The sequence below is a fragment of the Anomaloglossus baeobatrachus genome, chromosome 7 (assembly GCF_048569485.1).
Source record: "Anomaloglossus baeobatrachus isolate aAnoBae1 chromosome 7, aAnoBae1.hap1, whole genome shotgun sequence".
NCBI classification, from domain to species: Eukaryota; Metazoa; Chordata; class Amphibia; order Anura; family Aromobatidae; genus Anomaloglossus; species Anomaloglossus baeobatrachus.
In genome coordinates, this window is record NC_134359.1 from 236,734,251 (window position 1) to 236,757,887 (window position 23,637).

Here is a 23,637-nt window from a genome sequence, read left to right on the forward strand (position 1 = left end):
GTTACTTCCTTGTTTCATATAAACGAGGACATTGTTCTGCCTTTTCTTTATCGTTCCTTTGGGAGACCCAGACCATGGGTGTTTAGCTTCTGCCTCCGGAGGACACACAAAGTACTACACTTAAAAGTGTAGCTCCTCCCTCTGAGCTTATACACCCCCTGGTAGCCAGTCCTAGCCAGTTTATCGCTTTGTGTTCAGAGGGTACATCCAGCGCAGACTGTCAGCGGAGTGTTTCGCTCACTCTCGCCACCCTAGCCCAATTCGGGTGGATTGTCAATCTTCCCAAATCCACTCTGACTCTGAACCAGAGTCTCGCGTACCTAGGGATGCAGTTCCAGACTTTGCCGGCACTTGTGAAGTTGCCCTTAGACAAACAGCTGTCACTCCGGTTGGCGGTGTGCTCTCTCCTGAGGCCCCGCCGTTATACCCTCAGGCGTCTGATGCAGGTGCTGGGTCAAATGGTGGCCTCCATGGAGGCGGTTCCCTTTGTCCAGTTTCATCTGCGTCCTCTGCAGCTGGACATTCTCCGCTGTTGGGACAAGCGGCCTTCCTCCTTACAGAGGTTAGTGGCTCTGTCGCCACGGACCAGGAGCTCTCTTCAGTGGTGGCTTCGACCCCTCTCCCTGTCCCAAGGGCGCTCCTTCCTGACTCCGTCCTGGGTGATTCTCACCACGAATGCCAGCCTATCCGGCTGGGGAGCGGTACATCTCCACCACAGAGCACAGGGCACTTGGACTCCGTCCGAGTCAGCCCTTTCTATCAATGTGCTGGAAACCAGAGCTGTGCTTCTAGCTCTCCTAGCCTTTCACCACCTGTTGGCGGGCAGGCACATTCGAGTCCAGTCAGACAACGCGACAGCGGTTGCCTACATCAATCACCAAGGCGGGACACGCAGCCGCCTGGCAATGTTGGAGGTCCAACGCATTCTTCAATGGACAGGAGGACTCCAAGTCCACCATATCCGCAGTCCACATCCCTGGCGTAGAAAACTGGGAGGCAGATTCTCAGCCGTCAATCCGTGGACGGTGGCGAGTGGTCCCTGCACCCGGCAGTGTTTCAATCTGCCGCAAGTGGGGCACTCCGGATGTGGACCTAATGGCATCCCGTCACAACAACAAGGTTCCGGTTTACGTGGCTCGCTCCCACGATCCTCAGGCCTTCGCCGCGGACGCTCTGGTTCAAGACTGGTCCCAGTTTCGTCTGTCCTACGTGTTTCCCCCTCTAGCTCTCTTGCCCAGAGTTCTGCGCAAGATCAGAATGGAGGGCCGTCGAGTCATCCTCATTGCACCGGACTGGCCCAGGCGAGCTTGGTATCCGGACCTGCTCCAACTGTCCGTAGAGATGCCGTGGCATCTTCCGGACCGTCCAGACCTGCTCTCGCAAGGTCCGTTTTTCCGCCCGAATTCTGCGGCACTCAAATTGACGGCGTGGCTCTTGAGTCCTGGATTTTGACGGCTTCTGGTATTCCTCCTGAAGTCATCTCCACTATGACTCTGCCCCGTAAGTCTTCCTCCGTCAAGATCTATCACAGGACTTGGAAAATGTTCCTGTCCTAGTGTCGCTCTTCCGGCCATTCTCCTTGGCGACCCTTCTGTCTTTTTTACAGTCCGGTCTGCAGCTAGGACTGTCCCTCAACTCTCTCAAGGGACAAGTCTCAGCTCTATCAGTGCTGTTCCAGCGGCGACTCGCCCGGCTGGCTCAGGTCCGCACCTTCATGCAAGGTACGTCTCACATCATTCCGTCTTATCGGCGGCCCTTAGATCCTTGGGACCTTAACTTGGTCCTCACGGTATTGCAGAAACCCCCTTTCGAGCCCCTTAGGGAGGTTTCTTTGTATCGTCTTTCTCAAAAGGTGGCCTTTCTAGTTGCCATAACTTCTCTCAGGAGAGTCTCTGATTTGGCCGCGCTCTCTTCGGAGTCACCTTTTTTGTTTTTTCACCAAGACAAGGTAGTTCTCTCTCCGACCCCGGACTTTCTTCCTAAGGTGGTCTCTCCCTTCCACCTTAATCAGGATATTTCCTTGCCTTCCTTCTGTCTGGCCCCTGTTCATCGCTTTAAGAAAGCGCTGCATACTCTAGATCTGGTGCGTGCTCTCCGGATCTATGTGTCTCGCACCGCTGCGCTTAGGCGGTGCACCTCTCTTTTCTTCGGCGCTCTATTGGGAGACCCAGACGATTGGGGTGTATAGCACTGCCTCCGGAGGCCACACAAAGCAATTACACTAAAAAGTGTAAGGCCCCTCCCCTTCTGGCTATACACCCCCAGTGGGATCACTGGCTCACCAGTTTTCTGCTTTGTGCGAAGGAGGTCAGACATCCACGCATAGCTCCACTGTTTGTAGTCAGCAGTAGCTGCTGGCTATATCGGATGGAAGAAAAGAGGGCCCATATGGGGCCCCCAGCATGCTCCCTTCTCACCCGCGGTGGTGCTTGTAAGGTTGAGGTACCTATTGCTGGTACAGAGGCTGGAGCCCACATGCTGTTTTCCTTCCACATCCCCTGGAGGGCTCTGTGGAAGTGGGATCTTGCCGGCCCCCAAGCTCTGGGGCCGGGCTCCATCCACAGACCCAGAGAACCTGCTGGATTTGGAGCGGGAGTGCCGTTCAGGGACAAGGCCCTGCAACATTCAGGTACTCTGTGTCCCCGGCAGGCACGGACACTCTCAAGGCTTGCTGAGCGTTATAGTGCGCCGGGGACAGTAGCGCGGTGCGCTGGGGTTAGGTCACTACAGCTTTGCTGAGTGACGTTACATGTAGGGAACTACTGCGCCGACCGCTACTGGAGCGGCGGCGCAGCTGCGACTTGTGGTGCGCCGGGGACTTTGCGCCGACCGCGCTTTTACGGCGGCGGCGCTTCTAACTTTAGCCCCCGGCTTCTGCGGCCTAGCGCCGCTTCGTTCCCGCCCCCACCCTGTCAATCAGGGTAGGGGAGAGACGCTGCTCAATAGGCAGCGCCGAGGGCTGGAGCTTTATTTACATGCTCCAGCCCTCTCACTAGGCACAGTGGGAAGCAGGCTTCCCGCTCTTCGTCTGTATACGCCCAGGGCCCGTCCCCCCCTCTCCACAAGGACGCCGGCAGCCATTACACATGCGGTCTGGCTGGGGAAAGGCAGCAGGCTCTGGGAGACCCAGACTAAAGGGATTTCGGCGACCACACACCCGCTCCTAAGCGGGCGGTAAGCTGCACTTAGTGCTGGCCCCACTTGTGCCTCAGTGATATATTAGTGTACTTTTTCTTGGTACCATATATATATATATTTGCACTGTAAGGTCGCTTCTTGGCTGGACACCCTGTACTGCTCTGAGGAGGCAGCAACATGTCATCCGCAAAACGCAAGGGTGCCAAGGCACAGGCTGTGTACACTGTTTGTACTGCATGTGGGGCTGATCTACCGGCAGGCTCCAAAGACTCACATTGTATGCAATGTTCAGTCCCAGTGGCACTTCGTCAGCCAGAGCCTAATGTGGTGGTAGCCCAGGCTGAGACGCCTGTGAACCCTGCCCCGGTGACGGGGACAGACTTTGCAGTTTTTGCTGATAAAATGTCTGTGACTATGGCAAAAATCCTGGAGACCTTGCAGTCCAGGCCAGTTGCTCAGGCCATGGACACTGCGGTGTCTATGCTCTCCGGTCCCCCTCAGTTGGAACTAATCCGTACTTCAGGGGGGTCTCAAGCATCACAGGCTGAAGTCTCTGACTCAGATGACAGTCCCAGGCAGCCTAAGCGAGCTCGCTGGGAAAGACCCTCCACGTCTTCACACTGTTCAGGGTCTCAGCGACAAGAGTCTCTCTGTGATGAGACTGAGGACGGTGACCAGGATTCTAATCCTGAGGCCCCTCTCAATCTGGATGCCCCTGATGGTGACGCCATGGTTAATGACCTTATATCGGCAATTAATAGGCTGTTGGATATTTCTCCCCCAGCCCCTTCTGCAGAGGAGGCAGCTGCACAGCAGGAGAAGTTCCATTTCCTATATCCCAAGCGTAAATTAAGTGCTTTTTTGGACCACTCTGATTTCAGAGAATCGATCCAGAAACACGACGCTCATCCAGACAAGCGTTTCTCTAAACGTTCTAAGGATACCCGTTATCCTTTTCCCTCTGAGGTGGCCAAACGCTGGACCCAGTGTCCAAAGGTGGATCCCCCAATTTCCAAGCTTGCGGCTAGATCCATAGTCGCAGTAGAGGATGGCGCTTCACTTAAAGATGCCAACGACAGACAGATGGACCTTTGGTTGAAATCTGTCTATGAAGCTATCGGCGCGTCGTTTGCTCCAGCATTCGCGGCCGTGTGGGCACTCCAAGCTATTTCAGCTGGTTTAGCACAGGTGGATGCTGTCATACATCCAGCAGTACCGCAGGTGGCGTCCCTAACTTCGCAAATGTCTGCGTTTGCGACCTATGCTATCAATGCTGTCCTAGAATCTACGAGCCGTACCGCTATGGCGTCCGCCAATTCTGTGGTTCTGCGCAGAGCCTTGTGGTTAAAGGACTGGAAAGCAGATGCTGGTTCCAAAAAATGCTTAACCAGCTTGCCATTATCTAGAGACAGACTGTTTGGTGAGCCATTGGCTGAAATCATAAAACAGTCCAAGGGTAAGGACTCTTCCTTACCACAGCCCAGAGCAAGTAAACCTCAACAGAAAAAGTGGCAGTCGAGGTTTCGGTCCTTTCGAGGCTCGGGCAAGGCCCAATTCTCCTCGTCCAAAAGGACTCAGAAAGAACAAGGGAGCTCAGATTCCTGGCGGGCTCACTCACGCCCCAGGAAAACAAATGGAGGAACCGCTTCCAAAGCGACTACCTCATGACTTTCGGCCTCCTCCCTCCGCATCCTCGGTCGGTGGCAGGCTCTCCCGCTTTTGCGACATTTGGCTGTCACAGGTCAAAGACCGGTGGGTAACAGACATTCTGTCTCGCGGGTACAGAATCGAGTTCAGTTCTCGGCCTCCACTTCGGTTCTTCAGAACCTCCCCACACCCCAACCGAGCAGATGCCCTGCTGCAGGCGGTGGACTCTCTAAGAGCAGAAGGAGTCGTGATCCCTGTCCCCCCTCTCGAACGGGGGCGAGGATTTTACTCCAATCTCTTTGTGGTTCCAAAAAAGGACGGCTCCTTCCGTCCTGTTCTGGACCTAAAACTGCTCAACAAGCATGTGAACGCCAGGCGGTTCCGGATGGAATCCCTCCGCTCAGTCATTGCCTCTATGTCTCAAGGAGATTTCCTAGCATCAATAGACATCAAGGATGCTTATCTCCACGTGCCGATTGCTACAGAGCACCAATGCTTTCTACGCTTCGCGATAGGAGACGACCATCTTCAGTTCGTAGCTCTGCCATTTGGTCTGGCGACAGCCCCTCGGGTGTTCACCAAGATCATGGCGGCAGTGGTAGCAGTCTTGCACTCTCACGGACACTCTGTGATCCCTTACTTGGACGATCTACTGGTCAAGGCACCCTCTCAAGAGGCATGCCGACTCAGCCTGAATGTTGCACTGAAGACTCTCCAGGCGTTCGGGTGGATCATCAACTTCCCAAAGTCAAATCTGTCACCGACCCAATCACTAACGTATCTTGGCATGGAGTTTCATACTCTCTCAGCGATAGTGAAACTTCCGCTGGACAAGCAGCGGTCTCTACAGACTGGGGTGCAGGCTCTCCTTCAAAGTCAGCCGCACTCCTTAAGACGCCTCATGCACTTCCTCGGGAAGATGGTGGCGGCAATAGAGGCGGTTCCGTTTGCGCAGTTTCATCTGCGTCCACTTCAATGGGACATTCTCCGCCAATGGGACGGGAAGTCAACATCCCTGGACAGGAAAGTCTCCCTTTCCCAGACGGCCAAAGACTCTCTGCAGTGGTGGCTTCTTCCCACCTCATTATCACAGGGAAGATCCTTCCTACCACCGTCTTGGGCGGTGGTCACGACAGATGCGAGTCTGTCAGGGTGGGGAGCAGTCTTTCTCCACCACAGGGCTCAGGGTACGTGGTCTCAGCAGGAGTCCACCCTTCAGATCAATGTTCTGGAAATCAGAGCAGTGTATCTTGCCCTACTAGCCTTCCAGCAGTGGCTGGAAGGAAGGCAGATCCGAATTCAGTCGGACAACTCCACAGCGGTGGCATACATCAACCACCAAGGGGGGACACGCAGTCGGCAAGCCTTCCAGGAAGTCCGGAGGATTCTGATGTGGGTGGAAGCCACAGCCTCCACCATATCCGCGGTTCACATCCCCGGCGTAGAAAACTGGGAAGCAGACTTCCTCAGTCGCCAGGGCATGGACGCAGGGGAATGGTCCCTTCACCCAGACGTGTTTCAGGAAATCTGTCGCCGCTGGGGGGTGCCGGACGTCGACCCAATGGCGTCACGGCACAACAACAAGGTCCCAACCTTCATGGCACGGTCTCGCGATCAAAGAGCGCTGGCGGCAGACGCCCTAGTGCAAGATTGGTCGCAGTTCCGGCTCCCTTGTGTTTCCACCTCTGGCACTCCTGCCCAGAGTGCTACGCAAGATCAGATCTGACTGCAGCCGCGTCATACTCGTCGCCCCAGACTGGCCGAGGAGGGCGTGGTATCCGGATCTGTGGCAGCTCACGGTCGGCCAACCGTGGGCACTACCAGACCGTCCAGACTTACTGTCCCAAGGGCCGTTTTTCCATCGGAATTCTGCGGCCCTGAACCTGACTGTGTGGCCATTGAGTCCTGGATCCTAACGTCTTCAGGATTGTCCCAAGGGGTCGTTGCCACCATGAGACAGGCTAGGAAGCCCACGTCTGCTAAGATCTACCACAGAACGTGGAGGATATTTTTATCCTGGTGCTCTGCTCAGGGAGTGTCTCCCTGGCCATTTGCATTGCCTACCTTTCTTTCTTTCCTGCAATCTGGGTTAGAAAAAGGTTTGTCGCTCGGCTCCCTTAAAGGTCAGGTCTCGGCGCTATCCGTCTTTTTTCAGAGGCGTTTGGCACGCCTTCCTAAGGTGCGCACGTTCCTACAGGGGGTTTGCCATATCGTACCCCCGTACAAGCGGCCGTTAGATCCATGGGATCTGAACAGGGTACTAGTTGCCCTCCAGAAGCCGCCCTTCGAGCCTCTGAAGGAGGTTTCACTTTCTAGACTATCACAGAAAGTGGCTTTTCTGGTAGCGATCACATCTCTTCGGAGAGTGTTTGAGCTGGCAGCACTATCATCCAAGGCTCCCTTCCTGGTCTTCCACCAGGACAAGGTAGTGCTGCGCCCTCTTCAGGAGTTTCTCCCGAAGGTGGTATCCTCTTTTCATCTTAATCAGGATATCTCTTTGCCTTCGTTTTGTCCTCATGCAGTTCATCGGTATGAGAAGGATTTACATTTGTTAGATCTGGTGAGAGCACTCAGAATCTACATTTCCCGCACGGCGCCCTTGCGCCGTTCGGATGCACTCTTTGTCCTTGTCGCTGGTAAGCGCAAAGGGTCGCAGGCTTCTAAAGCCACCCTGGCTCGATGGATCAAAGAACCAATTCTTGAAGCCTACCGTTCTGCTGGGCTTCCGGTTCCATCAGGGCTGAAGGCCCATTCTACCAGAGCCGTGGGTGCATCCTGGGCATTACGACACCAGGCTACGGCTCAACAGGTGTGCCAGGCAGCTACCTGGTCGAGTCTGCACACTTTCACCAAACATTATCAGGTGCATACCTATGCTTCGGCGGACGCCAGCCTAGGTAGAAGAGTCCTGCAGGCGGCAGTTGCCTCCCCGTAGGGGAGGGCTGTCTTGCAGCTCTAACATGAGGTATTTCTTTACCCACCCAGGGACAGCTTTTGGACGTCCCAATCGTCTGGGTCTCCCAATAGAGCGCCGAAGAAGAAGGGAATTTTGTTACTTACCGTAAATTCCTTTTCTTCTAGCTCTTATTGGGAGACCCAGCACCCGCCCTGTTGTCCTTCGGGATTGTTGGTTTGTTTGCGGGTACACATGTTGTTCATGTTGAACGGTTTTCAGTTCTCCGATGTTACTCGGAGAGAATTTGTTTAAACCAGTTATTGGCTTTCCTCCTTCTTGCTTTTGCACTAAAACTGGTGAGCCAGTGATCCCACTGGGGGTGTATAGCCAGAAGGGGAGGGGCCTTACACTTTTTAGTGTAATTGCTTTGTGTGGCCTCCGGAGGCAGTGCTATACACCCCAATCGTCTGGGTCTCCCAATAAGAGCTAGAAGAAAAGGAATTTACGGTAAGTAACAAAATTCCCTTCTTTGTGCTAACCACAGGGCGGCGCAAGGGTCTCTCTGCTTCTAAGCCGACCTTGGCCTGTTGGATTAGATCGACCATTTCGGACGCCTACCAGAGTACTCAGGTGCCTCCCCCGCTGGGGATCAAAGCACACTCGAACAGAGCTGTCGGTGCCTCTTGGGTTTTTAGGCACCAGGCTACAGCTCAACAAGTCTGTCAGGCTGCCACTTGGACTAGCCTGCATACCTTTTCGAAGCACTACCAAGTGCATGCTCATGCTTCGGCAGATGCGAGCTTGGGCAGACTCATCCTTCAGGCGGCTGTCGCCCACTTGTGAAGTTAGGCTCCGCCTACTTCTTAGTTTTTTCTGTTTATTCCCACCCAGGGACAGCTTTGGAACGTCCCATGGTTTAAATCTCCCAAAGGAACGATAAAGAAAAAGAGAATTTTGTTTACTTACCGTAAATTATTTTTCTTATAGTTCCGTATTGGGAGACCCAGCTCCCTCCCTGTTGGCAATTTTCTTGTTCCGCGTGTTATCACCGGCTGTTGTCGTGGACAGAGTCTCCGGTTGTTCCGGTTTTTACTCGGTTCTATTTGTGGGTGGCTATTCTCCTTCAGCTTTTGCACTAAACTGGCTAGGACTGGCTACCAGGGGGTGTATAAGCTCAGAGGGAGGAGCTACACTTTTTAGTGTAGTACTTTGTGTGTCCTCCGGAGGCAGAAGCTAAACACCCATGGTCTGGGTCTCCCAATACGGAACTATAAGAAAAAGAATTTACGGTAAGTAACAAAATTCTCTTTTTTTTTTTTCCACACCCTTTCCATAGGGTGGAAAGGTTTCTATATTCGCTAGACCTTGTGAGGGCTCTCAGATATTACGTACTCTGGACAGCCCCTTTAGGAACATAGGCCTTTCAGGAATGACGAACAAGGAGTCTAAGAAAGGAGAGGCAGCTTCATAGGCAACACCGGCTCGCTGGATTCGTTCTGCGATTCAGGAGGTCTACCGCTTGCAACTCAAGCCCATTCCTAGTGGGCTGCAGTCTCATTCCACGCGAGCAGTTGGCGCCTCTTGGGCCATTAGGCATCAGGCTTCAGTGGAACATAGGTGTAAGACTGCGACCTGGTCTTGCCTACATACTGTTTCAAAGCATTACCGAGTCCATAGGGTTGTGGCTGAGGCGAACCTAGGTAGGAAAATTCTGCAAACGATAGCCAGGAGCGCCTACTGAGATAGGTACTCCACTATCTGGGACTGGTTCCTAGTCCTTGCGTTGCGTTGCGTTTATTATTTACCTACCCATGGACTGCTTTAGGACGTCCCATGGTCCTGTGTCCCCCCCCCCCCCCCCCCCCCAATGAGGAGTCAGCGAATTTTTGTGTACTTACCGTAAAATCGTTTTCTCTTAGCCATCATTGGGGGACACAGCACCCTCCCTTTTGTCCTGTTGGGCCTTGGCTTTTTTCTGTCTCAGTACTTTTTTGTTATGAGTATTCACTCACGTTTTTTTGTTACTTGTTCTCCTACTGCTTGTGTACTAAAACTGAAGTAGCCTGGCTGGGCCAGGGGGTGTATATTGTAGGGGGGGAGCTAACATCTTTGCATCTACTTAGTGTCCTCCTATGGATAAGCAGCATAACACCCATGGTACTGTGTCCCCCAATGATGGCTAAGAGAAAACTATTTATTTTAAGGTGAGTACACACAAATCCGTTTTTTGCTGATCAGAGCAATGCTGCTCTGATCAGCAGCAACGAACAGACGATCGCCCTGTGCAGTGATAGTCCCCTAGGGGGACTAGATAGATAGATCATACATAATGAAGTTTAAAATCAACCCCCATTCGCTCCATTGAAAATAAAATAACAAAAATACAAATTTGGTATCGCCGCTTTCAGAAATGCCCAATCTATCAAAATATAAAATCAGTTAATCTGATCGGTACAAAGTGTGGCGAGAAAAAAAAATTCAAACTTGTTTCTTGGTCATCGCAATTTGGTAGTATTGAAAGCATCAGCTCGAGACGCTAAAAATAAACAATCATTGATCCCCAGCTCCTGAAAAATGAGAACGCTATGGTTTTTCGGAAAATGGCGGCTTTTTTTTTTTTTTTTTTAAATGTTTTACCCCTTTGATCAAAGTTAAAAATATACATGTTTGGTATCTACAAGCTTGCTGACCTGAGGCATAACACCAACAACTTAGTTTTACTATATAGTGAATACTGTGAATAATAGACCCTCAAAAAAATTGTGCAATGGAATTTTATTTTTTTTTTCCAGTTTTCCGGTACACTATTTGGTAAAACTAATGGTTTTATTCAAAAGTACAACTCTTGCTGCAAAAATGAAGCCCAAAGTTACGGCTCTCGGAAGAAGGAGTTAAAAAAATGAAAAACTGAAAATCACCGGGGGGGTGAGAAGGTTAAAGAGGTTGTTCAATGCTTTAACTTTGATGACCTACCCATAAGTCCTCAATGTCTGATCGGCCGGGGTTACTAAGGGGACCCATGAAAAAGAAAAAAGGGCAAAAATTACCCACTCTTGTCCTGGGGACAGATCCTTTGTATATATAAATTTATTTGAAGAATAGCTTCTGTTTTCCCTGTTTCACATGAAGGGGCGCTATATGAGGTGCAATGGAGATATAGGAAATTCTAAACACCCTTTTTGGGTATGTGTTTAATCTTATTGCGGTTATGTAAAAGTAGAATTTTATTTTTTTATTTTTTTCCCCCGTTTTAGAACGTACCCCAGAAGAGATCGAAAGGACGAAGCAGTTTTCAAAGGAAGTGGTGAACTTGTTGCGTCACCGGCCTCATTTCAGAATGCCATTTAACAAGTTTATTCCGTCCTACCACCACCATTTCGGCAGACAGTGTAAACTTACATATTACGGGTTTACTAAATTGATTGACCTATTTGAAGCCATACCAGATGTCTTACAGGTGAGTGGGTGGGGAAAGAAGCACATAAAATGCCATGATCACACTGTACGTAACATACATACGATCAGCCAAACGGTGAACACAGCAGCTTGTGCCAACAACCGGGCAGAGTATTTACGCTGTTATTACCTGCTGCACTATTTCTGCAATGTCAGAGCTACAGACAATGAGACATTAGGAGCAGCTGTGGAGATTCTGCACTTGTTTTAATTTTTTTTTCTTAATTTAAAGCGCGCCAATCACCAGGATTTCCCTATGTAACCTAAAGCCAGTGCTATACTGGCGCTATCATGCTGATTCTATACATACCTTTAGTTGTCAGCTAGGATGTATAGGTTTTGAAATACCAGCAAGTAAAGTTTTGTAAAATAAGCAGCTTGTTGAGTGCCCGCAGCTCCAGCAGCTGATAGCTGGGGTGGGTATTCTTACTTATCCCCTTCCCTTGTTACTTATGCTAACTCTATTATACAATCGTTTTACTTTGTGACTCGAAGGACTTGTGCTGATGTCATACCCATGTGACCAGAAGGGGCGGGGCCTCAACCAACATAGCTGATACCAGGAAACAACATTTTTAGGACACTTCTGGTCACATGGGTATGACATCTGCACAGGTCTTAATCGTAAAGTAAAACGATTGTATAATAGAATTAGCAGAAGTAACGGGGAGGAGATAGCTAGGGTGGGTAGTCATAGTTATCAGCTGATCAGCAGCTGCTGTCACTCAACAAGCTGCTGATTTTACAGACTTGCTTGTTTCAGAACCTAAACATCCGAGCTGACAACTAAAGGCATGTATAGAATCAGCATGATTGTGCCAGTATAGCACTGGCTTTAGGTTATATACGAAAATGCTGTTGATTGCTGCACTTTAATCCCCTTTAATGACAGACGACACCTCATACATTCCTTGGCTAGAGACCTTACTGAATTGCATTTCATATCCCATGAATATAGTTTACAATATCCCTATAGATGGGGCCATATTAATTGCGTACATCACCATATCCTACACTTCGTAATTATGGGTCTGAAATCTCTGCATTGCTCGATCTTGTAGGTTTTAGAGTGTGGGGAGGAAAAAATTTTGACCCTGACCGAGATGGAGCGTATTAAAGCTTTAGCTTCCCAGCTTGTAAAGCTTCTGCGCTCTCAGAAAGACTCCACGTTGATGATGCCTGACTTTCTTACTGACTATAGCAAGACGTACGGCTACAGCCTGAGGCTATACGACTATGACGTCAGCTCTGTACCAGCACTGATCCAAAAACTATGCCATGTGGTTAAGGTAACCAAACTCTTGAAGTGTTCTGCACTCGTCTTTTAGTCACTGGTTGGATGGTACTGTCACATTGGTGGTAGGTGATGCTTAGATATAGACTAGTCACAGGTGGCACCTGGTGTTGGAGGGGTCATAGAGCAATCCTAGTATTTTGCTGATGGCTAGATTATTTTTACTTATTTTTTTTTTTTCTTCCAGATTATAGATACCGCCTCTGGGAAGCAGATCCAGCTGATCAACCGAAAGTCACTGCGTTCATTAACTACACAGCTCCTAATTCTGCTCATGTCATGGGATGAGCTGTGTTTACTCACTGTTAACCAGCTGCAGCAGATATATGAAAGTTTCCATGGAGTTCCACTTAATCCATGCGAATATGGATTTGTGTCCTTAACTGAACTACTAAAAAGTCTTCCCTACTTGGTTGAGGTTAGTCCTGCTTCTCTTCACGTAATGTTTAATTTTTATTTATTTTTTTTGCCTAGATGCTATAAGTTGAGATGTCAGATACTTCAAAATCCCCTTCACTCACACTGACAGAGCTGCATCATGTAGCAAACCTACTATGTATGAACGGGGATGTTAGGCCGGGGCCACACAGGGACTAATGCGATCCTCGCATGACACTCGGCTCACACTGGCAGCACAGCGGGAGCCGAGTGTCACTGCGACTGAGGTCCAATCACGCGATCAGACCTCAGCTGTGGGGGGTTGGCCGCCACTGAGGAGGGGAGGGAGGGATTTATCTCCCTTTCTTCGGCGCTCCATTGGGAGACCCAGACGATTGGTGTATAGCACTGCCTCCGGAGGCCACACAAAGCAATTACACTAAAAAGTGTAAGGCCCCTCCCCTTCTGGCTATACACCCCCAGTGGGATCACTGGCTCACCAGTTTTCTGCTTTGTGCGAAGGAGGTCAGACATCCACGCATAGCTCCACTGTTTAGTCAGCAGTAGCTGCTGACTATGTCGGATGGAAGAAAAGAGGGCCCATATACGGCCCCCAGCATGCTCCCTTCTCACCCCACTTGTGGTTTGTAAGGTTGAGGTACCCATTGCGGGTACGGAGGCTGGAGCCCACATGCTGCTTTCCTTCCCCATCCCCCTGAGGGGCTCTGTGGAAGTGGGATCTTACCGGCCCCCAAGCCCTGAGGCCGGGCTCCATCCACAGACCCAGTGAACCTGATGGATACGGAGCTGTGTACCGTTCAGGGACAAGGCCCTGCAACTTTCAGGTACTCTGTGTCCCCGTACAGGCGGGCACGCACACACCAGACTTGCTGGGTGTGTTAGTGCGCCGGGGACAGTAGCGCTGTACGCTGGGGTTTGAGTCACAACAGCTTAGCTGTGACTTCATGTGCTGGGAACTACCGCGCCGGCCACTCTCGGAGCGGCGGCGCGGCTGGGACTTGTAGTGCGCCGGGGACTTAGCGCCGACCGCGCTTTTACGGCGGCGGCGCTTATAAATTTAGTCCCCGGCTTTTGCGGCCTAGCTCCGCTTCGTTCCCGCCCCCTCCCTGTCAATCAGGGAAGGGGAGAGACGCTGTACGATTACTCAGCGCCGAGGGCTGGAGCCTTATTTACATGCTCCAGCCCTCTCACTTGGCACAGTGGGACGCAGGTTTCCCGCTTTTGGTCTGGCACGCCCAGGGCCCGCCCCCCCCCTCCACAGGACGCCGGCAGCCATTCCTGCATGCAGTCTGGCTGGAGGACGGACACAGGCTCTGGGAGACCCAGACTAGGGATTTCTGGCGACCACACACCCGCGTTTAGCGGGCGGTAAGCAGCACTTTAGTGCTGGCCCCACTAGTGCCACAGTGTGTATTGGTGTACGTTTTCCTGTACCAGATATATATATATATATATACTGCACTGTACGGTCGCTTCTTGGCTGTATACCCTATATTGCTCTGGGAAGACAACAACATGTCATCCACAAAACGCAAGGGTGCCAAGGCACGGGCTGTATACACTCCTTGTACAGCATGTGGGGCTAATCTACCAGCAGGCTCCAACGACTCTCATTGTGTGCAATGTTCAGTCCCAGTGGCACTTCGTCAGCCAGAGCCTATGGTGGTGGTAACCCAGGCAGAGACGCCTGTGAACCCTGCCCCGGTGACGGGGACAGAATTTGCAGTCTTTGCTGATAAAATGTCTGTGACTATGACAAAAATCCTGGAGACCTTGCAGTCCAGGCCAGTTGCTCAGACCATGGACACTGCTGTGCCTATGTTCCCCGGTCCCCCTCAGTTGGAACTAATCCGTACTTCAAGGGGGTCCCAGGCTTCACAGGCTGAGGGCTCTGACTCCGATGACAGTCCCAGGCCGCCTAAGCGAGCTCGCTGGGAGAGACCCTCCACGTCATCACGCGGGTCAGGGTCTCAGCGAGAAGGGTCTCTATATGATGAGACAGAGGTGGGTGATCAGGATTCTAGTCCTGACACCGCACTCAATTTGGATACGCCAGATGGTGACGCCATGGTAAATGACCTTATAGCGGCCATCAATAGGCTGTTGGATATTTCTCCCCCAGCCCCTTCAGCAGAGGAGGCAGCTGCCCAGCAGGAGAAATTCCATTTCCTGTATCCCAAGCGTAAATTGAGCACTTTTCTGGACCACTCTGACTTCAGAGCATCAATCCAGAAACACCATGCTTATCCGGACAAGCGTTTTTCCAAACGTCTTAAGGATACACGTTATCCCTTTCCCCCTGACGTGGTCAAACGCTGGACCCAGTGTCCAAAAGTGGACCCTCCAATATCCAGGCTTGCAGCTAGATCCATAGTTGCAGTGGAGGATGGGGCTTCACTTAAAGATGCCAATGACAGACAGATGGACCTTTGGTTGAAATCTGTCTATGAAGCTATTGGCGCGTCGTTTGCTCCAGCATTCGCGGCCGTGTGGGCGCTCCAAGCTATTTCAGCTGGTTTGGCACAAGTGGACTCTTTCATACGTCCAGCACTGCCGCAAGTGGCGTCCTTAACTACGCAAATGACTGCGTTTGCGACCTACGCTATTAATGCGGTACTGGACTCTACGAGCCGTACCGCAATGGCATCCGCCAACTCTGTAGTTTTGCGCAGAGCCTTGTGGTTAAAAGAATGGAAAGCAGATTCTGCTTCTAAAAAATGTTTAACCAGCTTGCCATTATCTGGAGACAGACTGTTTGGTGAGCAATTGGCGGAAATCATTAAACAGTCCAAAGGTAAGGACTCTTCCTTACCCCAGCCCAGATCAAGCAAACCTCAACAGAGGAAGTGGCAGTCAAAGTTTCGGTCCTTTCGAGGCTCGGGCAAGCCCCAATTCTCCTCGTCCAAAGGGACTCAGAAAGAGCAAAGGAGCTCTGATTCCTGGCGGGCTCACTCACGCCCCAAGAAAGCAACCGGAGGTACCGCTTCCAAGGCGGCTGCCTCATGACTTTCGGCCCCCTCCCTCCGCATCCTCGGTCGGTGGCAGGCTCTCCCGCTTTTGCGACATTTGGCTGCCACAGGTCAAAGACCGGTGGGTAACAGACATTTTGTCTCACGGGTACAGGATAGAGTTCAGTTCTCGTCCTCCGCCTCGGTTCTTCAGAACTTCCCCACATCCCGACCGAGCAGATGCCCTTCTGCAGGCAGTGAATTCTCTAAGAGCAGAAGGAGTGGTGGTCCCTGTTCCTCTTCAGGAACAAGGACAAGGTTTTTACTCCAATCTCTTTGTGGTGCCAAAAAAGGACGGCTCATTCCGTCCTGTTCTGGACCTAAAACTGCTCAACAAGCATGTGAACGCCAGGCGGTTCCGGATGGAATCCCTCCGCTCAGTCATTGCCTCAATGTCTCAAGGAGATTTCCTAGCATCAATAGACATCAAAGATGCTTATCTCCACGTGCCGATTGCTACAGAGCACCAACGCTTTCTACGCTTCGTGATAGGAGACGACCATCTTCAGTTCGTAGCTCTGCCATTTGGTCTGGCGACAGCCCCACGGGTGTTCACCAAGGTCATGGCGGCAGTGGTAGCAGTCTTGCACTCTCAGGGACACTCTGTGATCCCTTACTTGGACGATCTACTTGTCAAGGCACCCTCTCAGGAGGCATGCCAACTCAGCCTGAATGTTGCACTGGAGACTCTCCAGACGTTCAGGTGGATCATCAACTTCTCAAAGTCAAATCTGTCACCGACCCAATCGCTAACGTATCTTGGCATGGAGTTTCATACTCTCAGCGATAGTGAAGCTTCCGCTGGACAAGCAGAGGTCACTACAGACTGGGGTGCAGGCTCTCCTTCAAAGTCAGTCGCACTCTTTAAGACGCCTCATGCACTTCCTCGGGAAGATGGTGGCGGCAATGGAGGCGGTTCCGTTTGCGCAGTTTCATCTGCGCCCACTTCAATGGGACATTCTCCGCCAATGGGACGGGAAGTCAACATCCCTGGACAGGAAAGTCTCCCTTTCCCAGACGGCCAAAGACTCTCTGCAGTGGTGGCTTCTTCCCACCTCATTATCACAGGGAAGATCCTTCCTACCACCGTCCTGGGCGGTGGTCACGACAGACGCGAGTCTGTCAGGGTGGGGAGCAGTTTTTCTACACCACAGGGCTCAGGGTACGTGGACTCAGCAGGAGTCCACCCTTCAGATCAATGTTCTGGAGATCAGAGCAGTGTATCTTGCCCTACTAGCCTTCCAGCAGTGGCTGGAAGGAAAGCAGATCCGAATTCAGTCGGACAACTCCACAGCGGTGGCATACATCAACCACCAAGGGGGGACACGCAGTCGGCAAGCCTTCCAGGAAGTCAGGCGGATTCTGATGTGGGTGGAAGCCACGGCCTCCACCATATCCGCAGTTCACATCCCCGGCGTAGAAAACTGGGAAGCAGACTTCCTCAGTCGCCAGGGCATGGACGCAGGGGAATGGTCCCTTCACCCGGACGTGTTTCAGGAAATCTGTCGCCGCTGGGGAAGGCCGGACGTCGACCTAATGGCGTCCCGGCACAACAACAAGGTCCCAACCTTCATGGCACGGTCTCGCGATCACAGAGCTCTGGCGGCAGACGCCTTAGTGCAAGATTGGTCGCAGTTCCGGCTCCCTTATGTGTTTCCACCTCTGCCACTCTTGCCCAGGGTGCTACGCAAGATCAGATCCGACTGCAGCCGCGTCATACTCGTCGCTCCAGACTGGCCAAGGAGGGCGTGGTATCCGGATCTGTGGCGTCTCACGGTCGGCCAACCGTGGGCACTCCCAGACCGACCAGATTTACTGTCCCAAGGGCCGTTTTTCCATCGGAATTCCGCGGCCCTGAACCTGACTGTGTGGCCATTGAGTCCTGGATCCTAGCGTCTTCAGGATTATCCCAAGGGGTCGTTGCCACCATGAGACAGGCTAGGAAGCCCACGTCCGCTAAGATCTACCACAGAACGTGGAGGATATTCTTATCCTGGTGCTCTGCTCAGGGAGTGTCTCCCTGGCCATTTGCCTTGCCTACCTTTCTTTCTTTCCTGCAATCTGGGTTAGAAAAAGGTTTGTCGCTCGGCTCCCTTAAGGGGCAAGTCTCGGCGCTATCCGTCTTTTTTCAGAAGCGTCTAGCACGACTCTCTAAGGTGCGCACGTTCCTGCAGGGGGTTTGTCATATCGTACCCCCGTACAAGCGACCGTTAGATCCATGGGACCTGAACAGGGTGCTAGTTGCCCTCCAGAAGCCGCCCTTCGAGCCTCTGAGGGAGGTTTCACTTTCTAGACTGTCACAGAAAGTGGCTTTTCTGGTAGCGATCACATCTCTTCGGAGAGTGTCTGAGCTGGCAGCACTATCATCCAAGGCTCCCTTCCTGGTCTTCCACCAGGACAAGGTAGTGCTGCGCCCCATTCAGGAGTTTCTCCCGAAGGTGGTATCCTCTTTTCATCTTAATCAGGATATCTCTTTGCCTTCTTTTTGTCCTCATGCAGTTCATCGGTATGAGAAGGATTTACATTTGTTAGATCTGGTGCGAGCACTCAGAATCTACATTTCCCGCACGGCGCCCCTGCGCCGTTCGGATGCACTCTTTGTCCTTGTCGCTGGTAAGCGCAAGGGGTCGCAGGCTTCTAAGGCCACCCTGGCTCGATGGATCAAAGAACCAATTCTTGAGGCCTACCGTTCTGCTGGGCTTCCGGTTCCATCAGGGCTGAAGGCCCATTCTACCAGAGCCGTGGGTGCGTCCTGGGCATTGCGTCACCAGGCTACGGCTCAACAGGTGTGCCAGGCAGCTACCTGGTCGAGTCTGCACACTTTCACCAAACATTATCAGGTGCATACCTATGCTTCGGCGGACGCCAGCCTAGGTAGAAGAGTCCTGCAGGCGGCAGTTGCCTCCCCGTAGGGGAGGGCTGTCTTCGCAGCTCTAACATGAGGTATTCTTTACCCACCCAGGGACAGCTTTTGGACGTCCCAATCGTCTGGGTCTCCCAATGGAGCGCCGAAGAAGAAGGGAATTTTGTTACTTACCGTAAATTCCTTTTCTTCTAGCTCCTATTGGGAGACCCAGCACCCGCCCTGTTGTCCTTCGGGATTTTTGGTTGTTTTTCGGGTACACATGTTGTTCATGTTGAACGGTTTTCAGTTCTCCGACGTTACTTCGGAGTGAATTTGTTTAAACCAGTTCTTGGCTTTCCTCCTTCTTGCTTTTGCACTAAAACTGGTGAGCCAGTGATCCCACTGGGGGTGTATAGCCAGAAGGGGAGGGGCCTTACACTTTTTAGTGTAATTGCTTTGTGTGGCCTCCGGAGGCAGTGCTATACACCAATCGTCTGGGTCTCCCAATAGGAGCTAGAAGAAAAGGAATTTACGGTAAGTAACAAAATTCCCTTCTTCTCCTCCATAGCCGGCTATTGCCATTCTCATCCTGCACTCCTCAGAGTGCAGTGCGAGCTTTCTCTTGCCCCATAGACTTGAATGGGTGCGAGAGAATGAGTCTCACATTTGTCGCAGCATGCTGCGATTGTTTTCTCAGTCCGATTGGGGCCGAGAAAATAATCGCTCATGGGTGCTGACACACAGGCTAATATTGGTCCGAGTGGCATGCGATGTTTTATCGCATTCCACTCGGTCCGATTTTCATGCCGTGTGTCTTAGGCCTAAGAGGTCAGATCCATTCCATACAGATCAGGCAGGCATGGGTCAAACAGGCTCGTTTTGCTATCAGATAATCAGTGTTTGGGTTATTCAGTGCTTCCGGGATGTCAGGATTTGACATGTTGGGTTTTGACATGCCCAATCCTTTATTCTCATTAGAGAAGTCCATTATCGTAGGTGTTTGGCAGCAGCTTTTTCTCTATAAAAGTTATGCATGCTTCCTCCCAACTGATGGTGCGCTCATGTAGGAGGCTTGACCGGACTAAAGACCATAAGATAGTCGCCCCTTGAAAGTCTTGTGCTGTACCGCTACCTTTGATTTTATATTAATCCATCCTTTGATTACACTCTGTATACCTGTGTGCATGTTATAAGCGGTCTGTTCTTGTCTCATAGGTGCATATAAATGACATGAATGAAGACTGCCTGCAGCTGACATCTCTCTATATCTTTGCGAAGAATGTGCGCTCGTTGCTGCACACTTACCACTACCAGCAGATCTTCCTCGACGAATTCCCAACTGCGTATAGCAAGTATGTTGGCGAAGTGCTGCAACCCAAGCAATATGGCTATAATAGCCTGGAGGAGCTTTTGGGAGCTGTTCCACAGGTGGGTGCTCTGTTTAAGGGATTGATTGGGGTGGGTATATTCATATATTTTAACAAGACCTTGGAGAAGAATTAAAGGAAAAGCTGCTTTTGGTGTTGGTTTCATTTCTTTCTCGCTAAAATCTGTTCTCACAAATGTTTCAGAAACCTAGCACCAGACTTTTATCTGAAATCTCAACGGTTCTCTTCTATGCTGATTGTTATGATCAGGGTTGTAATGAAGAGTATCATAACATCAGTAACTGCTTAATGACTACTGATTCACCTTTTAGGTTGGTCTTTAAAGGGAATCTGTCAGCAGTTTTTTGGTACCTCATCTGAGGGCAGCGTGATGTACCCTGAATCCAATAATGTATCACTGAGTTTACGGAATGCAGCGCTTTTGTGTTTAGATTTAGCAATGCTGCAGATCTCAGAGCTTCACCTGCCTACACCAGACTCTGTATAGGCATTGTACGTTAACAGTGAGGTGCTAATCATAGGAAGGGGCATGTCTGACTACCAGACAGGCTTCACCTAGTCCACCAATAAGGTCCTACTACTAAAACAATCATTACAAGTAAACACCACGGACCACAGAATTCTTTGTAACTCCTCACCGCATGTTGTCTTCAGATTGCATAACAAAAATCTGCTGACCAATTCACTTTTTGAGGCCTTAATCCTCAGTAGTGCTTTTCTACAGCAATGAGGATTAAATAAATAGTGCACCACAGTGAGCGAAAATGTTTTTGGTGTGAGCTGCATATTGTAGCTGATACCCTGCTGCATTGACCAGAACTTTAGCACAGATCACAGCTGATTAAACATCTAGATATCATGATTGACCGTGACATCTATGGGTTTTTAATAGCGGGGGAGGCCTCCGCTTTTTTTTTTTTTTTTTTTTTTTTTAAATCCTGTATTTAACAAGGAATCATATACATATAAGGCACAAAATTCTTGAATCTAACGACCCATTTGCACCCATAAAATGCACCAAACAAAACAGGTATACCAAATGCATTACATTCTCACAAAGACCATTTAGACGTATGAGCTGTCTTGATATTCAAGAATATGAAAAATTCCACTTTTTTTTTTTTTATTTATTTTTTTTTTTCCAAGATTCTATAGATCGAAGAGGAAGTAGCTTGTGGGGCCAGAATACAGAAAAAGAGTAGGTAGTGTTAAGTGATAGGAGAAGAGTGGGGAAAAAGAAAAGGAAAAGGTCAGATATTGGGAAGGGGGGGGGGGGGTTTGACCCTAGTTCACCTCTCAACTTAAGCTGATATGTCTCGGTTTGTTTGAACTCTCTCGAAGTTGCCCAGAATTTCATGTAAGTGTCATGTAGAGAGGAGGTGAGGTTCTCCATGTACATAAGGTCATTGACCTTGGAAAGAGGCATCAATCTTTTTAAACCCCTTCACGACCATGGACGGATATATCCGTCATGGAGCGTGTCCCATTAAGCCCTGCCGCGGGCAGGCAGAGGTGATCGGCACACATCAGCTGTTTTCAACAGCTGACGTGTGCCTGCATGTTACGAGTGGAATCTCATTCCACCCGTAACATTAATCCCTTACATCTCGCTGCCAAAGTCTGGCAGCGAGATGTATATAAGCGCGGTGAAGATTTTCACTTACCGCCGCCCCCACCGGATGTAACGTGAGTGATCACGTGACTTTCAGTGGTTGCCATGGTAGCACAGGGTCATGTGATGACGCCTGCAGCTATGACGTTTCACTTTCGTTTTCACCCGGCCCGGAGGCCAGTGAAGCAGGAAGTGACTGTATCTGCTGTTTACAGCTATATAGCTGTGATCAGCAGATAGATCAGAACGATCGGATTGCTGATCGCTATAGCCCCCTAGGGGGACTAGTAAAATAAAAAAAGTGAAAAAAAATGTTTTAAAAAATAAAAAAAAAAAACCTAAAGGTTCAAATCACACCCCCTTTCCCCCCATTGAAAATTAAAGGGTTAAAAAAAAAAAAAACACACATTTGGTATCGCTGCGTTCAGAAATGCCCGATCTATCAAAATATAAAATCAATTAATCCGATTGGAACTTTTTTGCCACTACGCCATTTACCAAGCGCAAAATGCAATAACAGGCGATCAAAACATTGCATCTGCGCAATAAATGGTACCATTAGAAATGTCAGCTCGAGACGCAAAAAGTAAGCCTTCACTGAGCCATAGATCCCAAAAAAATGAGAACTCTGCGGGTTTCGGAAAATGGTGCAAAACGTACGCCACTTTTATTGGACAAGCTTGTGAATTATTTTTTTTTAACCCCTTAGATACAAGTAAACCTATACATGTTAGGTGTCTACAAACTCGCACCGACTTCACGCATCACACTGACACATCAGTTTTACCATATAGTGAACACCGTGAATAAAACATCCCAAAAACTATTGTGCCATCACTTTTTCTGCAGTTTTTCCACACTTGGAATTTTTTTGCGGTTTTTCCAGTACACCATTTGGTAAAACTTATGGTTTCATTTAAAAGTACAACTTGTCCTGCAAAAAACAAGCTCTCCTATGGCAAGATTGACGGAAAAATAAAAAAGTTACAGCTCTCGGAAGAAGGGGAGCAAAAAACGGAAAGTGCCCCGGGGCTGAAGGGGATAACCCTATTAGATCCTTGGGTTGTTTAGGCTTATTAAGTCTTGCCATAAGCCGGCTGTGTTGGTGTAAAACTGACAGGTGTTACGCCCAGCAGTGCAGAAGTATTGTAATGTAGAAGAACAGAAACCTAAGAGCAGAATATTTAAGTCCACTAGAAAGGCAAAGTAAAATAAAAAAAAACACAACTTCCACATCTAACAATACAATTTTCAAAAGTCATAGAATTTATCCCACAAATTAAACATTATACATACATTCACGGCAAACTTGCAGGCATAAGAGCTGTGCCCGCATGATCATTGCTGTGAGATCGGCGTAAGTTATAGCTGAACTTTGGGTGCCACGGACTCCGCCTGTTTAACCCCATAAATGCTGATGGGCGTCAGTTGCAGTTCCTGTCTCGCCTTTCGGTGCTCATCACTGTCTCCTCCTTTGATTGACGTGGATGACTCAGTCAACACTTTTATTTATTTTTGTGGAGATGGGAGGATATGAGATATGTAAAGCTTGAAGTGTTCAGCACAGATGAAGAGAATAGGATTACTTTGACCATAACATTTCATTTCTTTTAAGGTTTGGTACAACATAACAGTGTAAATTTTAATTAGGCTTTAACTTGAATGTGTTGAGGCTTTTAAAGTTTGATATTAAAAAAAAATAGGGGTTTCCATGTTCCTGGTAGCACAAAGCAACAGGTTTCCGCCCTCCAAATAAATGACTGCTCTTCAATAAAAATGGCCCGTTTTCCAAAGATTTAATAGGGTGCTGGTGTCCCCAGAAGCACACTGGGCATATTTGCAATTTTCACCCTTAAATAAAAACAAAAAAAAAAACAAAAACAAACCACAAACTACACATTGACTGCAATACAAACTTTAAAAGGACTTCAGTGTCCCAAGAGTAAGAATTAAT

The 23,637-nt window shown here is 49.8% G+C and overlaps 1 protein-coding gene across 6 annotated transcripts in view; it reads left to right on the forward strand.

Annotated features, from left to right (window-relative positions):
- Window positions 1-23,637, forward strand: part of MARF1 (meiosis regulator and mRNA stability factor 1) — a 154,138-nt gene that overhangs the window by 120,397 nt on the left and 10,104 nt on the right. For all 6 annotated transcript variants that reach the window (XM_075317965.1, XM_075317967.1, XM_075317964.1 and 3 more), the window contains exons 20-22: window positions 10,936-11,138; window positions 12,619-12,849; window positions 19,899-20,111. In XM_075317965.1, the coding sequence (XP_075174080.1) occupies window positions 10,936-11,138; window positions 12,619-12,849; window positions 19,899-20,111 (647 nt within the window). The remainder of the gene's footprint in view (window positions 1-10,935; window positions 11,139-12,618; window positions 12,850-19,898; window positions 20,112-23,637) is intronic.